At 44.9% G+C, this 14,343-nt stretch overlaps 1 protein-coding gene across 1 annotated transcript in view; it reads left to right on the top strand.

Moving 5' to 3' along the window:
* VIPR1 (vasoactive intestinal peptide receptor 1) overlaps nucleotides 1–14,343 on the top strand; it is a gene marked incomplete at both ends in the record, with an annotated part of 118,897 nt that overhangs the window by 90,444 nt on the left and 14,110 nt on the right. Inside the window, 2 exons of the mRNA XM_082479925.1 lie at nucleotides 11,647–11,800; nucleotides 14,052–14,112. Coding sequence (XP_082336051.1) covers nucleotides 11,647–11,800; nucleotides 14,052–14,112 — 215 coding nt within the window. The remainder of the gene's footprint in view (nucleotides 1–11,646; nucleotides 11,801–14,051; nucleotides 14,113–14,343) is intronic.

The raw sequence follows: 14,343 nt of genomic DNA, 5'->3' as shown, positions 1-14,343 counted from the left end.
TGGAGCGGGAACTTTTGTTGCATAAGTTGTTGCAACACAGCCATGCCTTAGCCATGGGCTGGCACCTAAAAGCAGTGCAGGATTGCAAATAACGAGAGAAAATGTGACATGTGCAGAGAAGGGCATTATTAAAACTCTGATCACCTTCTTCCATTAGTTGCTGACTTGCCTTATTACTGAGGTTCAGAAGTGCCATTACTTTGCGACTGATGAGCACGAAATAGGGACAGTTACCCCATTTACCGAGATAATTCTATTTTTACGTCTAAACTCTACTCTGAGTCATCTGACGCAGAGACTAGGCCAGCTACAGCTAATCACTGTCTTAGAAATACTCACAAGACTGCCCCCAAAAATCAAACAAGTATTTCAAAGAGACAAAATAGAACGGCCGAGTCCCTCAAAGACTGACAGTTACGTAACTCTTGTTAAAATCAGCAGAAGCAAAATGCTTAAATCGCCTTGAGGATCACAGTCACGGGGCTTAAACTTGCTTCTTATGTGAGGAAAAGCAGACATTAGAGCTTCCTACTGAACTCAACAGTGTTGTATTTGAGGAAGCCTGCGTGGGAAGTGGGCAAGGCATAAAGTGCAGTCATGTGGACCACATTTTTTGTTGACGTAAACTGGTACAGCTCCATTTATTTTACTAGAGCTCACAAGGTTTCGGCAAGTGCAGGATCAGGATCTGACCCTGCCATGCTTTGCTGTGTTGCAAGCAAATAAAATAGAGGTCTTATGTAACTTCCATATTAGCGGAGAGAGACTTTTAAATGCCTTGCCATTTTCAACTGGCTTTCAGCTGGCATTAAAGAGGTGAGAGCACAAAGAAAGGCCAAGGGTATCTCATGGGACTTTGAGGTCCATATGGGTTGAGCTATTGCTAGAGAAATGATACTCTAGCCAGAGAAATAATAGTCTATTATTGATACTCTTAATTACTCTTATTAACACTCTTTTCTCTATCTAAGAAAAGGGGGCTGAGGGGAGACCTTATCACTCTCTACAACTACCTGAAAGGAGGTTGTAGCAAGGGGGGGATCAATCTCTTCTCCCAAGTAACAGGCGATAGAACAAGAGGAAATGGCCTCAAGTTATGCCAGGGGAGGTTTAGATTGGATAGTAGGAAAAATTTCTTCACTGAAAGGGTTGTCAAGCATTGGAACAGGCTGCCCAGGGAAGTGATGGAGTCGCCATCCCTGGGGGTATTTAAAAGACGGGTAGACGTGGTGCTGAGGGACATGGTTTAGTGGTATCTTGGCAGTGCTAGGTTAGTGATTGGACTTCATGATCTTAAAGGTCTCTTCCAACCAAAACAATTCTATGATTCTGTCCTGGTTCGGTAGTGGTCCAGCCTTGATGCATGTGGAAGTGGTGGCACAGGAGATGTGGTCATGGAGATTGAGCCCAGTATGTTCTTCCCAATGTCTCCATCCTTCCACAGTCTTGACTTAGCAGGCCAGACTTAGCTTGCAGAAGTAGTGTGTGTGTGTGTGCACGCACATATGTATGACTGTACAGCACAGCTCATCGGGCTAGAAATAGCATTTCTGCTTTATGAAAGTGGTAACAAATCAACAAGCTCAGACACAAATCCAGGTTATAATGGCTTAATAAATTGCCCAGTGACGGCTGACATGGAGTAAGTATTCCAGTGTGTGCTCTTAGGCAATGATGGGCGCATGAAAATGTAATGCATTGTGACCTAGAGGAAAGCGGGTTAAGATAAATTGAATTAATTTGCCATTGCCAAGGCTTAAGAGCACTCTTGCATAATGTTTCTGGGGCACCATTGATGCAGAGCAGCATGTTAACAGGGAAAATGTGTGTTTGAGGCCTCTTATCCCTCTGCCTGAGATAGATGGTGACTCTGAATTCAGTTACGTTGATCCATCTGCCAGAACTGACTTACAGTTGAAGCCACTAAGGGCAGCAGGAGCTGAAGGGTCCATCATCAAAACATAAAATTATTATTCCCATGAAGGTCTTCAAAGATGTTTTTTTTTTCTTTCTTATATTTCCTGATAGATGAGAAATTGCTTTAACCAAGGCTTTGAACTTGACATCTTAGGCCCTCACAAAGTGAAGGCTACGTGCCTCCATCAGAAGCCACTTTGTTTCTATCAAGATGGCATTTTAAGAACTTCCTTAGTCAAATTTCTTTATGCGTAGATAGTGTTAAATCCTCAACACCCAAAGTTTCCAGGCATCTCCCAGGAAAATTTGAAGAATCATAGAAGAGCTATGCACCAATGTAGCAATTTATCATTTAAAATTACTTGCTTGTCAGACTCCACGATAGGGAAGGAAGGAAGGAGTCAAAGGCGCCCAACTGATTTAGGAAGGGATTTCTTGTTTGAATAGACCTTGATTCCCTTTCACAGTAGAACCTTGTGGGTCTTTTTTATTGCTAACCTGTTTGAATCTAGACTATTACTGCAATTAAAATGAGGGAAGAAATAAAAGTGATGGCTTTTTGCCAGTCAATCTTGTTTGTTTTTAATTTGTTTTTTATGTTGTTACACAAAAGGTTGAGTGTGCTAAGGGCAAGTTAACACTTTCTCTCTCTTTTCTTTTCTTTTCCTTTTCTTTTTTTTTTTTTTTTTTGTTTTTTTTTTGTGGCTCAGCAAATTGGTTTGACCTGAGGGCTCATTTTTGGAGGAAAAGAATCGCCCAGTAAGAAGCTGTTTTATTTCTGTCAACAATTTCCATTGACATCATGCCGAATTTCTGCAAATTAAGCCTCCAGAATGAAGCCCTGTTGAAGTCATCAGGGGCTTTGCCATTGGCCTCTGTAGGGTCAAAGCGTTACCCTGTGTAGCCATATTGTCTCTGCAGAAGGCTAGACATAGTAGCAGAAGGCTGAGATAACAAATTGATATTCACATCTTCAGTCTGCCGAGTCCACTTCTGGAAATGTCTTCTCTACTGCAGTTTCTCTTGCAGGAGCGTGGCACGCTTTTCCACTCTTCTGTCAAAGCCAACTAAGTAGTGAAAGGATAATATATAAAAGCCGATAGCCTTGAGCTCAGGAATGAGACAAGAAATAGCCTGGAGCTATAAAGATACAATATTTTATCTTAGCCACCTCCTCAGGAAAGGTCCAAGCCAGGATCGACAGTTGCTACTGAAAAGCCACCTCTGATCTATCTGTGAAGGGGACTTGTGAAACAGGGTTGCTCTACACTCGAGCAGGAACAAAAATCCCCACTTGATTGGGCAAGAGGAATTTTCTTTTTGTTTCCAGTAAACAATACTGGCTTGAGCAACATCATCTTAGGCAAAGCCCATTGAACATCCTCACCCTTCCTTTCTTTACAGAGGCTGTAATATCTAAGCTAATAGAGTATATCCACTCCACTCATCAAATTATTTTTCTCTCAGACAGTAACCAACCTTATAACATAAAAGTAAAGCTAGAAGCAGAAAGAAGTACCCCATGAAAAACAAAAATATATTTGGAAACTAAGTCTACCCTGACATTTCCGTGCAACATGCACAGAAGTTAATGGACAATGCAGAGCTATGAACAGTGCTATCGAATATTTATATTATAAAATGATCCGGAATTTGTCAGTTGGATGAATTCCGGTGCCAATATAGTGAGATAGGGAATTAATCACACCATCTACTCTTGCAAGCAGAGCAATTATTTCGTTATTGCATTCTCATTACAGATTACATCATACCTTGGCTGAGGTGGACATCTCAACAGAAGAAAGGCTGAGATGGGATTCAATCTGATTTAGGCCTGCGGGGTGGGAATCAGCTCAAGATTGAGACTTCTGAATTTAGTTATGATTATGAAGTGAGTGTCTAAAATGACACTGTAGTTATGTATAAGTAGGGTTAGGCCAGTCCCTGTGCCTGAAGACCCTAACTTCAGCATCTCCAAGGCAGGCGGTACTTGCTCGATGATGCCCCGTCCTCCAGGTGTGCCCCAGCAACAGAATCATGAGTGGGATCTATAAAAAGCTTTTAAATATGATCGAGGAAGCCTCACTGACCGGGCTGGGGAGAAGAGCAGCTGTTGCTATGGGCAAATTCAGCATGAGTCACTCAGCAACTAGCCCTTCAGATAGGTCATGTCTTCTGGGCAACATAAAAGAAAAGTGCTGGATAAATCTGTCACTGAGAAAATGAGTTTTCATCTGTCTTCTGATGAAGAGGCCTTCAGAAATCTCTGTCTAAATCTCTTCCTCCTGCATCAGTAGCGGTAGCCCAGGTAAAAAGTGCCTTAAAGGGGATTTTGAGGCCTCCAGGTTTGATGATTGATTGAAGTGAATCTGAGCCCACTCTTTCGCCTAAGGCAGCGGAGACTGGGCTGAAGGTGCTGTCCCAATTTCATAAATAATGCCAGGAGCTGCAGCAGTGCCCAGGGTTACATATGGTGTCTGAAATATATCTTTAAGATGACTTAAATATGTCTTCTATGCCGCAGGAATCCACAGATTTAAGGGTATGAGGGGGGAACATGGGGTCTGTACAGGGGTTGCATCCATGTACAGGAGAGGTCTTACACAGGGAGGGACAGGTCAGGTCTCCTGATAGGGATTCCCATGATTGGGGTGGTGAGACTCGAGCAGACTGTTTGCATCACAATGTATTCCCAGGCCAGCTGTGGTGGGTTGGGAGGGAGTATGATCAATCGCTCGAGTGCCCTTTCATACTTCTTTGATCTAAATCCTTCTTTGACCCAAGTCCTAAAGCTGTTAACACACCATATCCCCAGTAAAGAAGACAAGGGAGACTTGTGTTGGTGCAGTGATGCTCTGTGAGGCACCGCAGCATTTCTGTGGAGTTGATTGACCTTTTTTTGTAGAGTTTTGTTGCATGCACAGGGGGCTGCTGCACGCACACGTGTTGATTGTGTGTGTACCCCCCTCAAAACCTCAGACCAACTCCTGTCCAACTAAGCTGCTTATATTGAGCAAGAGAAATTCAGCAGCCGGTCAAGACTGACAATCCTTAGCAATTATTAATGAGCAGGGATAGCTCGAGCAGAGTTATTATCACTGAGGAGTATGACATATGTGTATTTAACGCAATGACAGATTCAGCTCTGAGTTAATTACTGCCTCCAGCATGTGAACTGCATTTTTCTAGATGGGTCAGCTGGTCACTGCATCAGTGTTATGAGAAAGATGTTTTTGTCAGGACTAATGTTATTTGAAAGTATAAAGTGGTACTAGGCACAGGGCAGACGCCTGGTAGGGTCATTGCTCAGTCTTGTTTTTCCCAGCTGTATGTCCCTTCTCTTTGGCTCTTTCTCAGAAAGTCTGGCCGCATCTTGAGCGCATTATTCCTATGATCTGCCAAAGTGCCCTGTGCTTTTCACAGCAGCTGTTGCACATGTATGCTGTGCTGTGAGTAGCTCTGTTGCTTTTCCCACCATTCCATAAAGCTCTTGACCCACTATTGATACCCTAAAATTTTTGCCCAGCTTCTCAACTAAGCACTTTTCAACATCACACCAGCTTTCTAACGAGCTATGTGCTTCATCCCTACTCACTCATCTCCTTTTTTCATGGAATCATAGAATCATAGAATCTTTATGGCTGGAAAAGACCTTTAGGATCATCAAGTCCAACCGTTGTCTAACTCTATGTTGTGGTTTAGGCCAAAATCCACTACTGGGGACCTGAGGGACCCCAGACAGGACTGACAGATGCTCCCCTCTATCCCTCTTCAAAGAGAGAGGCCCACTTCTAAACCATGTCCCTGAGCACCATATCTAGATGGCTTTTAAATACATCCAAGGATGGCAATTCAACCACTTCCCTGGGCAGCTTGTTCTGGTATGTGATAGCCCTTTTAGTGTAGAAGTTTTTCCTAATATCTAACCTAAACCTCCCCTGGTGCAGCTTGAGGCCACTTCCTCTTGTCCTATTGGTCATAACTTGTGAGAAGAGACCAATGCCCACCTCTCTACACCCTCCTTTCAGGTAGTTGTAGAGAGCGATGAGGTCTCCCCTCAGCCTCCTTTTCTTCAGACTAAACAACCCCAAGTCCCTCAGCCACTCCTCATAAGACTTATTCTCAAGACCCTTCACCAGCTTCGTTGCCCTGATTTGAAAGGACAGCATACATTCCTAAGTATCAATGGCTCATTAAATATTTGCCCTAAAATGGCTGCAAGAAGTCCCCTTCTCTTTCAAAGCAAATGTGGTATCTTCTGCCTTCTGTTTTGCCTTGTTAGGCAATAAATAGATGTATGCTCAGGGCAGCTCTGTCTCAGAGGGCAATAAAGGCCCCTCATTTTGAAATGAAGTCATTTCTTTGAGAGCCGTAGTCCTGGTTCCCATCCAGAAGGTAGGTATTCACACCTATATCCAGGGAATGCTAAATGCTCCATAAGCAGCAAGACAGTATTTTGCATCCACTTCATACAGGTGTGAATATCCATCTAAAGTACAAAATAATAGAAAATATTTCAAATATTTGTCTACATTTGAGGAAACCAGCCTTTCAGGACATTAGTACAGTGCAGTATGTACATTTTTTTGCATGTCTTGCTAGCTCAGCAAGGATTCTCCATAAAGGGCATACTTCTGGCATCTGACCATGGGCATCTCATACACCTTAAAATGCCTGCGAGTATCCCAAATGGTCTGCACAGGAAATCCCCATCCTTCTGGAGCAACATCTGGAAGCACAACACAATACCTGACAGTGTCTAAAATGACACTAGTGGTCTACTTTTAAGCAGTTGATTCTTTTTAGTGTCTTCTTTTCAGATTAAACAGTCATAAATGTGGTTGCTTACAGCAGAGATGGTTGGGCACACTGAGGCAAGGGAGGGTTGGCCCATACAGTAGGTCTAAGTCATGCCTCATCTCATCCTCAAGTAAACTTCTACAATAATCAAGATTAAATTTTCTTATTGACTATGAAAAAGTTAAGGAGAAGCACAAAAGCCTTTGTTTGGGTCAAATAGGTTTCCATCCCTCACTGGCTGGAGGCAGAATGCATCTCAGCGGTTAGTCGCCATCAGCGCGTGTGGAAAGGGAGGGGACCTTCATGGGAAAAGCAAGGGACCCATGTCTAATGCAGTCCCAAAAGGGGAAGCAGAGAGGAGCCGCTTGGGTAGCTGTGCCATCCCCAAAGCCAAGGAAGACCATCTCATTGCAACATCTCGTGTGAACACGAGCAGGGCAAGATCCCTGAAGAAAGACAGGGAAATAGGGTGTTGGAAATGAGAGACTGGAAAGGGAGAGAATAGAAAAAAGCAGTGCTGTAATGCCGCTTTTCCTGCTGAAAATGTCTTTTCTAAACATAGCCTGTATTAGTCTTTCAACACTGACGCATCATGAGGTCTGCTCTTTATGAAAAAAAGTCTTCTGTGAGACGCAATAACTCATCTCTGCTTAGTGTCTGTCATCCAAAGGGTAAAGCAACTTATATAAATGTGGATTTTGTTTCCTAGCATTATTACAGCCATTCTGAGGCTGAATCCAATCGATCAGAAAGGTAGAGACCCATTACCACGTGCTGCATGTAATAAGATCTCCCAAAAGCCAGGAAGGGTTGTTTTCCAAACATGTCACTGAGTTGGCTGTCAAAGAATGTCTGTCAATGGAACAACACTGCAGTCAACAGTGAAACTGCACTTGTCTCAGAAATATCTGGTCTGGTTTCAACTTACCCAGCTTGGGCAATAGTAGCAAGAAGCCCAGGCAATGAGAAAATACCATGATTGAATTTGTAAGACAGGACAGTGGATCCAAATCTGTTCCAGTGCGGGACATCCCTGTGTCACAGGGGATCCCTGGCTGCAATGCGTTATTGCCGTGTGCTCAAAACGATGCATAAAAATATCTTTTCTCCAGGTAAACCAAAAAAATGCCTGCGGTGGTAGCAACTGCTCAAATAACCTAATATTCCTCAGCATGGAGCAAAGAATCGATCTGCTACAGATCCCTCAGAGAAGTTGCCAAAAACCAGCCACTGCCCATGTGCGTGACCCACCTCAGGGCCATAACAAGCCACCACCATGCTAGGGAAGGAGGTGGGGCCAGAGACTACCACAAAAGCAATAGTTGCCGCTACTGGGAGAAAGGGTGATGGACCCAGACCTGGTGCTTCTGCTGCCAGAGCTCAGCACAGCTTCTTCTCTGTGACAGCAGTCACTCTGCAAATTCAGGCTGGGGATCCCTGCCCAATACTCTCCATGAGGCAGAAATCAGGCTCAGTTTTTGTGAGCAGCCTTCCCTGGTGCTATAAAGCCTTCAGAAAGCCAACCGTATCCTGGGCTACATCAGAAGTGTGGCCAGCAGGTCAAAGGAGGTGATTCTGTCCCTCTACTCCACTCTCATGAGACCCTACCTGGAGTACTGCATCCAGCTCTGGAGTCCCCAACATAAGAAGGACATGGACCTGCTCGAACATGTCCAGAGGAGAGCCACGAGGATGATCCGAGGGCTGGAGCACCTCTCCTATGAGGAGAGGCTGAAAGAGTTGGGGCTGTTCAGCCTGGAGAAGAGAAGGCTCCAGGGAGATCTTATTGTGGCCTTCCAGTACCTAAAGGGGGCCTACAGGAGAGCTGGGGAAGGACTTTTTACTGGGGCATGTAGTGATAGGAGGAGGGGGAATGGCTTTAAACTGGAAGAGGGCAGGTTCAGATTAAACATTAGGAAGAAGCTTTTCACTCTGAGGGTGGTAAGGCACTGAAACAGGTTGCCCAGAGAGGTTGTTGAGGCCCCATCCCTGGAGGTGTTCAAGGCCAGGCTGGACGTGGCCTTGGGCAACCTGGTCTGGTGGGAGGTGTCCCTGCCCATGGCAGGGGGGTTGGAACTCGATGATCTTCAAGGTCCTTTCCAACCTAAACCATTCTATGATTTTATGTTTCTATGAAAATATTGCAGTTCCTTGTGATGTGCTCCAGCCTCATGCCTCTGCCACAGCTTCAATGCAGCCATCCAGAAAGGATTCCCCGACGTTCCATGCCCAAAGCTAATCCATGCTTGAGAAGCATGTGGTCGAGATGCTCTCTTAAACCTCGTATCTCACCTGTGAGCTGCTGAATTAGGGCCAAATACTGATAGAGTGAAACCTAGAAGAATTCAGTAGCCCCAACAGGGCTGAGTACGTTCACACCAGCAAATCCCCACTGGCTGCGGACGCGCCAAGCCCACACTCGGGCTTTGGGCAACAGAAATGAGGTGCGTCGATGTTGCACAGCCATATGCACACAACAGCAGGGAGAAACAAAGAGTATAGGGGTGCCATCGGGAGGCGGGTGCCGCATCCCCAGCCATTGTCAGCTCAGCTCCGTGTCACCTTCCCTCCCTGGGAGTTAACTGCCTGCTCTGCCTCCGCCTTCCCCCATCCCCACCCTGCGGCAAGCCTCTGCCGATGCCATCTGCCTCACAGGAGGGAGGTGACATGCATAGAAATTGATCAGCAGGAGCCCGTGAGGGTCCCCAGTGTGACATCCTGGCAGGTGCTAGGGGAGGGTTGAATTAATTTTGAGCGATCAGTGGGGACAAGTCCCTCTCCAAAGCATGTGGCATCGAGAAAGCGCTTTCCACACTTCTCTTTTTAACCAGTGTGTTTCATAGCAACTGTTTTCAGCAGGAAAGGGGAGCAGGGGGGGAAGTGTGAGCTCCTCACTGGTGCAAATCAGTTATTGCTCTAAATTCAACATATTGCTCGTGCAGAGCACCAGAGAAGAGCGACAGCCCAAAGAGTGCTGGCACCCAGATTCTCGTGCCTTTGCCCCAATAATTGCAGGGTATTACCTAAGCAGACTCACTGAAGGCAACGAGGCTATTGCTGAGTCAGCATCTCAAGGATGCTCAGATAGCGTGGGTGTGTGTAATGATGGTGCCGATGATCTCCTGTAAAGCGATGGCTGGACCTGCTGCTTCCCGTGCTGGGGCAATGGCCAGCGCCGATGTACTTCTTGGGGCAGCTGATTTCCCCCTTCAGGTGGTTTGCAGTGGGCTTGGCCCCTGAGTCTCAGAGAGAAATTTCCCTTTTTTTTTTTTTTTTTTTTCTTTTTGCAAGTTGACTGTTCCCATTACCTGTGCTGCAGTGAAATCTTCACACAGCAAGTTGCTCTGTTTAATTATTCATTTCCTGAAGAAAAGCAATCCTCCTTCCCTTTTCAAATCTCTCCCCTTCCAGTGCAATCAAATCTGTCCGTGCTCATTAGTGTTTACCCCACTTCTCCTCCTTACCCTTTATTTTAAAAATGTGTACCCCAGTCCTTCTTTTCTTAACTGAGTATTCATAATTATTTGTAGAATTGGCTTTCTTCAAATCCCTGTCTCACACCCCTTTAGTTTTTGTGTATCTACCAGGCCATGGCGTGATTAGAAATGGACTTTGCTTTCACGGGCTAATTCACACAGATATTTTTTTTTAATTATTTTTTTTATCCCGAGGAGTCAGTCTGTTCAAGTTAGAGACTTCATTTCTTTGGGTCCAAGGAGCCGGGTAATTCTATCAGGCAGCCCCACTGAGAATCATAGAATCGTCTAGGTTGGAAGGGGACTTTAAGATCATCAAGTCCAACCATTAACTTAACACTACCAAAACCACCACTAAAGAATGATGGGGGAGGAAGAGAAGGCTGAGGGGAGACCTTATTATGGCGTACAAGTATCTAAAGGGTGGGTTGAAGGAGGGTGGAGCCAGGCTCTTTTCAATGGTTCCCAGCGACAGGACGAGGGGCAATGGGCACAAGTTAGAACATAGCAAGTTCCGTTCAAATACACGGAAACACTTCTTTACGGTGAGGGTGACAGAGCACTGGCACAGGCTGCCCAGGGAGGTGGTGGGATCCCCTTCTCTGGAGATTTTCAAGACCCGCCTGGATGCAGTCCTGAGTAACGTGCTCTGGGCAATCCTGCTTTAGCAGGGGAGTTGGACTAGATGATCTCTAGAGGTCCCTTCCAACTCTGAAACTCCGTGATTCCATGATTCCGTGACCATGATGCCCAAGTCATTCAGGGTGTTGTTCATCAAGACACTGACATCAGTGCCAAAAATAGCGTAAGAAATTCCCACACATTCTCATTTACTCTCTGGTGCAGATTACTTAGGTCATGCTGAACCAAGGGTTTGTGGGCTGCACCATAAACCAGGCACTGAGTTGGTCTCAGGTCAAAGTATCGTCTTTTTGGAGGGTTCTTCTGAACCAGTGCATGGTTTTCTTCACAGCTCAGCCCCACAAGCCCTCCCTGGCAGAGCAGAGAGGCTGGTGACTGCACATCAGGGCAGGACCTTCTGGCATCCTCTCTGCCACTAAGTCAACTTCCCACAGACGTACGTCCAGAACCCACAGAAAGCAGCACCATGCTGGTAGGGATCATGGTCCAGCGTATCAGCCTGTCACTGCCCAGCAGGTTTTCCAAGCTTGAGTACGTCTCCAGGCTCACACATACAACCAAATGGCCTCCAGACCTGAGCTCAAGGATGCAGGCTGCACTCCATGCAGGGGTTAACACATCCTGAGACTGTTGACCCGAAGCAAGCTTGGTAGGGCTTTTGGCTTTTTACCATGGAGCTCATTCCATAAGGGCTTCAGGTGCTGCAAAAAGCAATCCCAAAGTTGCACACAGAGCAGAGTTGACTGGTAATTCAGTGTGTTTGTTATGGAAACATGCTGCACTTCACCACTGTTCGTTTCTTCTCTTCCAGGTAGGCTGCAAAGCCATGATGGTTTTCTTCCAGTACTGTGTCATGGCCAACTTCTTCTGGCTCCTGGTGGAAGGGTTGTATCTTCACACCTTGTTGGTCATCTCCTTCTTTTCAGAGAGGAAGTACTTTTGGTGGTACATCCTGATTGGCTGGGGTACGCGTCTTCTGAAAACTGAATGCCAAGAGGTGATCCTGGCAGGCATTTTTAACAGCAATTTAATGCTCAAACCTGAGGCCTCAGACAGGGCAGAGATGTAGTACACATGTAACCTTGCTGCCAAGAATTGTTACTGCAAGCAGGAGCAAGATCAAGGAGTTTAACAGCATTAGCCAAAATCTTCAAAGGTATTTAAGAACTTAGCTTGTGGAAGGTTCATTGATAGTTGAGCACCTCAGTGTCTTCAAGGACTGTGGGTCTGAAACTCCTCATCACCTTTGTAGTCATTTAGTCCTTTGATCCTGATTGGGATCCCAAAGTTGACATCATGAATTGACCTTAAATTGTAAGGATGGATCCCAGCAAAGCAAGACTCCTGGACTGAACCAGATACTGCAGTCCATCACTCTGTCCTTGTCTTATTGAATTGAGGCCAGCTAGCTATCCTGGGTCCCGTTGCCTGTGTGCTAATACTGATAACCTTCTGCTTACTGCATTTGCGGCTTCTCCAGCTTTAATATGAATCTAATCTCAAACACATAAATAAAATAAAATAAAATAAAATAAAATAAAATAAAATAAAATAAAATAAAGTAAAATTTAGTGAGAAAATGCCAACAAAGACAGAATTAAACTCTTCACAAAGCGACTCAGATCTGAGTTGCTAACTTACGCAAATCAATCCTACCACATCAACTTCACTTCTTTCTCCAAAGAGGGATCAGAGATCTCTTTTCCCCTTTAAGTCTTTTAGCTGAAGATTTATGTATAAGTAAGCAAAATGGCTTTCTATGCATGCTCTCCATGCAACTGATAAATTATTAGACTGGGGAAGAATCTAGAAAAGAAAAGAAAAAAGAAAAGAAAAGAAAAGAAAAGAAAAGAAAAGAAAAGAAAAGAAAAGAAAAGAAAAGAAAAGAAAAGAAAAGAAAAGAAAAGAAAAGAAAAGAAAAGAAAAGAAAAGAAAAGAAAAGAAAAGAAAAGAAAAGAAAAGAAAAGAAAAGAAAAGAAAAGAAAAGAAAAGAAAAGATAAATTAGTGTCGTGTACAGGTGTATGCCAGGGCTCCGGATTAGCCCAGTTAGCTGTAGAGTAACTTCCATCGAAAGTGACAGGAGTTACGCTTGGGTTCACACTGTGGAAGAGAGATGATTCTCCGTGCTATAAGCATAAGAAGAGCTGATGTTAGCAGGCCTTGTTTCAGATGCAGTTAATCAGGTCAGACCTTCTTTAAACCTGCCTTGTGCATAGATACCCTTTCTTTCAGCACTGTAGACCTGGGAGAGTTTAAAGAAAAAAAAAGTGTGAGGCTAATTATTTTAAATCAAAGGAGATCCCTTGCACTGGCAATGTATTCTGTGGTTGCTTGGGTGAGGAAGGGCAATTCAAGAAAATGACAGGTGCTTGAAGGATCTTTTGGCCTTACAGTCATCCATCATTTCCAAGAGCGTCAGTGGTGGATCTGAAATGGATCATGCAGGAATTAATAATTTGGACACCCTCATTACAGTCCTGACAGTTTATATTCCCACTGCACACGGAAATCGCTGGTAGTAAACAATACGCAATACTGTGACTAACCCAGAACAAAGTGACATGTCCTTCCTGGAGTATTTCCAATCTAAATCTAATCAAAGACACGAGGCGTAGAGAAAAGAGGCAACGCAAGGGTGGAACAAGACCACCTTAATCAGGCAGAAGATCATGGAGTAAGGAGCAGAAGCAGGTTAATCTGGCCAGCTACAGACATCTACATGTGAACTTGTCGCTCCAGGCTCCCTTTATAGTCGGTGGAGATCCAGGCAATACAGTCAAGGCAGTCCAAGGGCGTATTTCTTGTTCTAAAGCAAACATCTAAAGTAGCTCAGACGACCTGTGTGTTAGAAGTGCGTATTTCTCCCCATTGATGCTATAGAGACCTGTAGTGAGAGGTGTCCACGCTGTAGTTCTCTAAAGCGATTCCTATTCCTTGCATTTCACCATCAGTAGGTTTTTTTGGGAGGCATTGCAACGGGAGGATAAATCTTCCAGGGAGCAGTTACAGGACACTCATGTTGCATGGCCAGTGGGAGAGAAATTTCAGCAACATGTTGCTCATTTGGCATGGGAGCATTGCAAACGTGAAGCATTCAGCCACTCTTGAGGGCAGGCACCACCTCAGTCACTCAGGAGGGATGGAGAGGGGGGGAGAACAGCCCTAAAAGCATTGATAATGATTTCTGACAGTAACACCATCTCTTCTCTTGTCAGGTGCCCCCTCCTTGTTCATCACTGCTTGGACTATTGTCAGGATTTACTTTTTCGATTTTGGGTAAGCCTATGGACTCAATTCTCTTTCCTTTATAATTCTTCCTTCCTTTATCTCCAAGGAAGGCCAAGGAAAGCCCTGCAGTTTTAGTAACTCAGCCATCCTGCCCAACGGCGGTCAGAGCAGAGCAGAAGCTTTCCCCTTCCACCACAGACCAGGAAACGCTCTGCGGTCTCCCTGAAGACACACAGTTTACGTCAGCTTAGGCCGGTCACTCATGCTCTTTGTTTTACA

Source organism: Vanellus vanellus, assembly GCF_965231255.1.
Source record: "Vanellus vanellus genome assembly, chromosome: 2".
NCBI lineage: Eukaryota > Metazoa > Chordata > Aves > Charadriiformes > Charadriidae > Vanellus > Vanellus vanellus.
The sequence above is the reverse complement of the archived record's forward strand: the minus strand, read 5'-3'. Positions and strand labels throughout refer to the sequence as shown.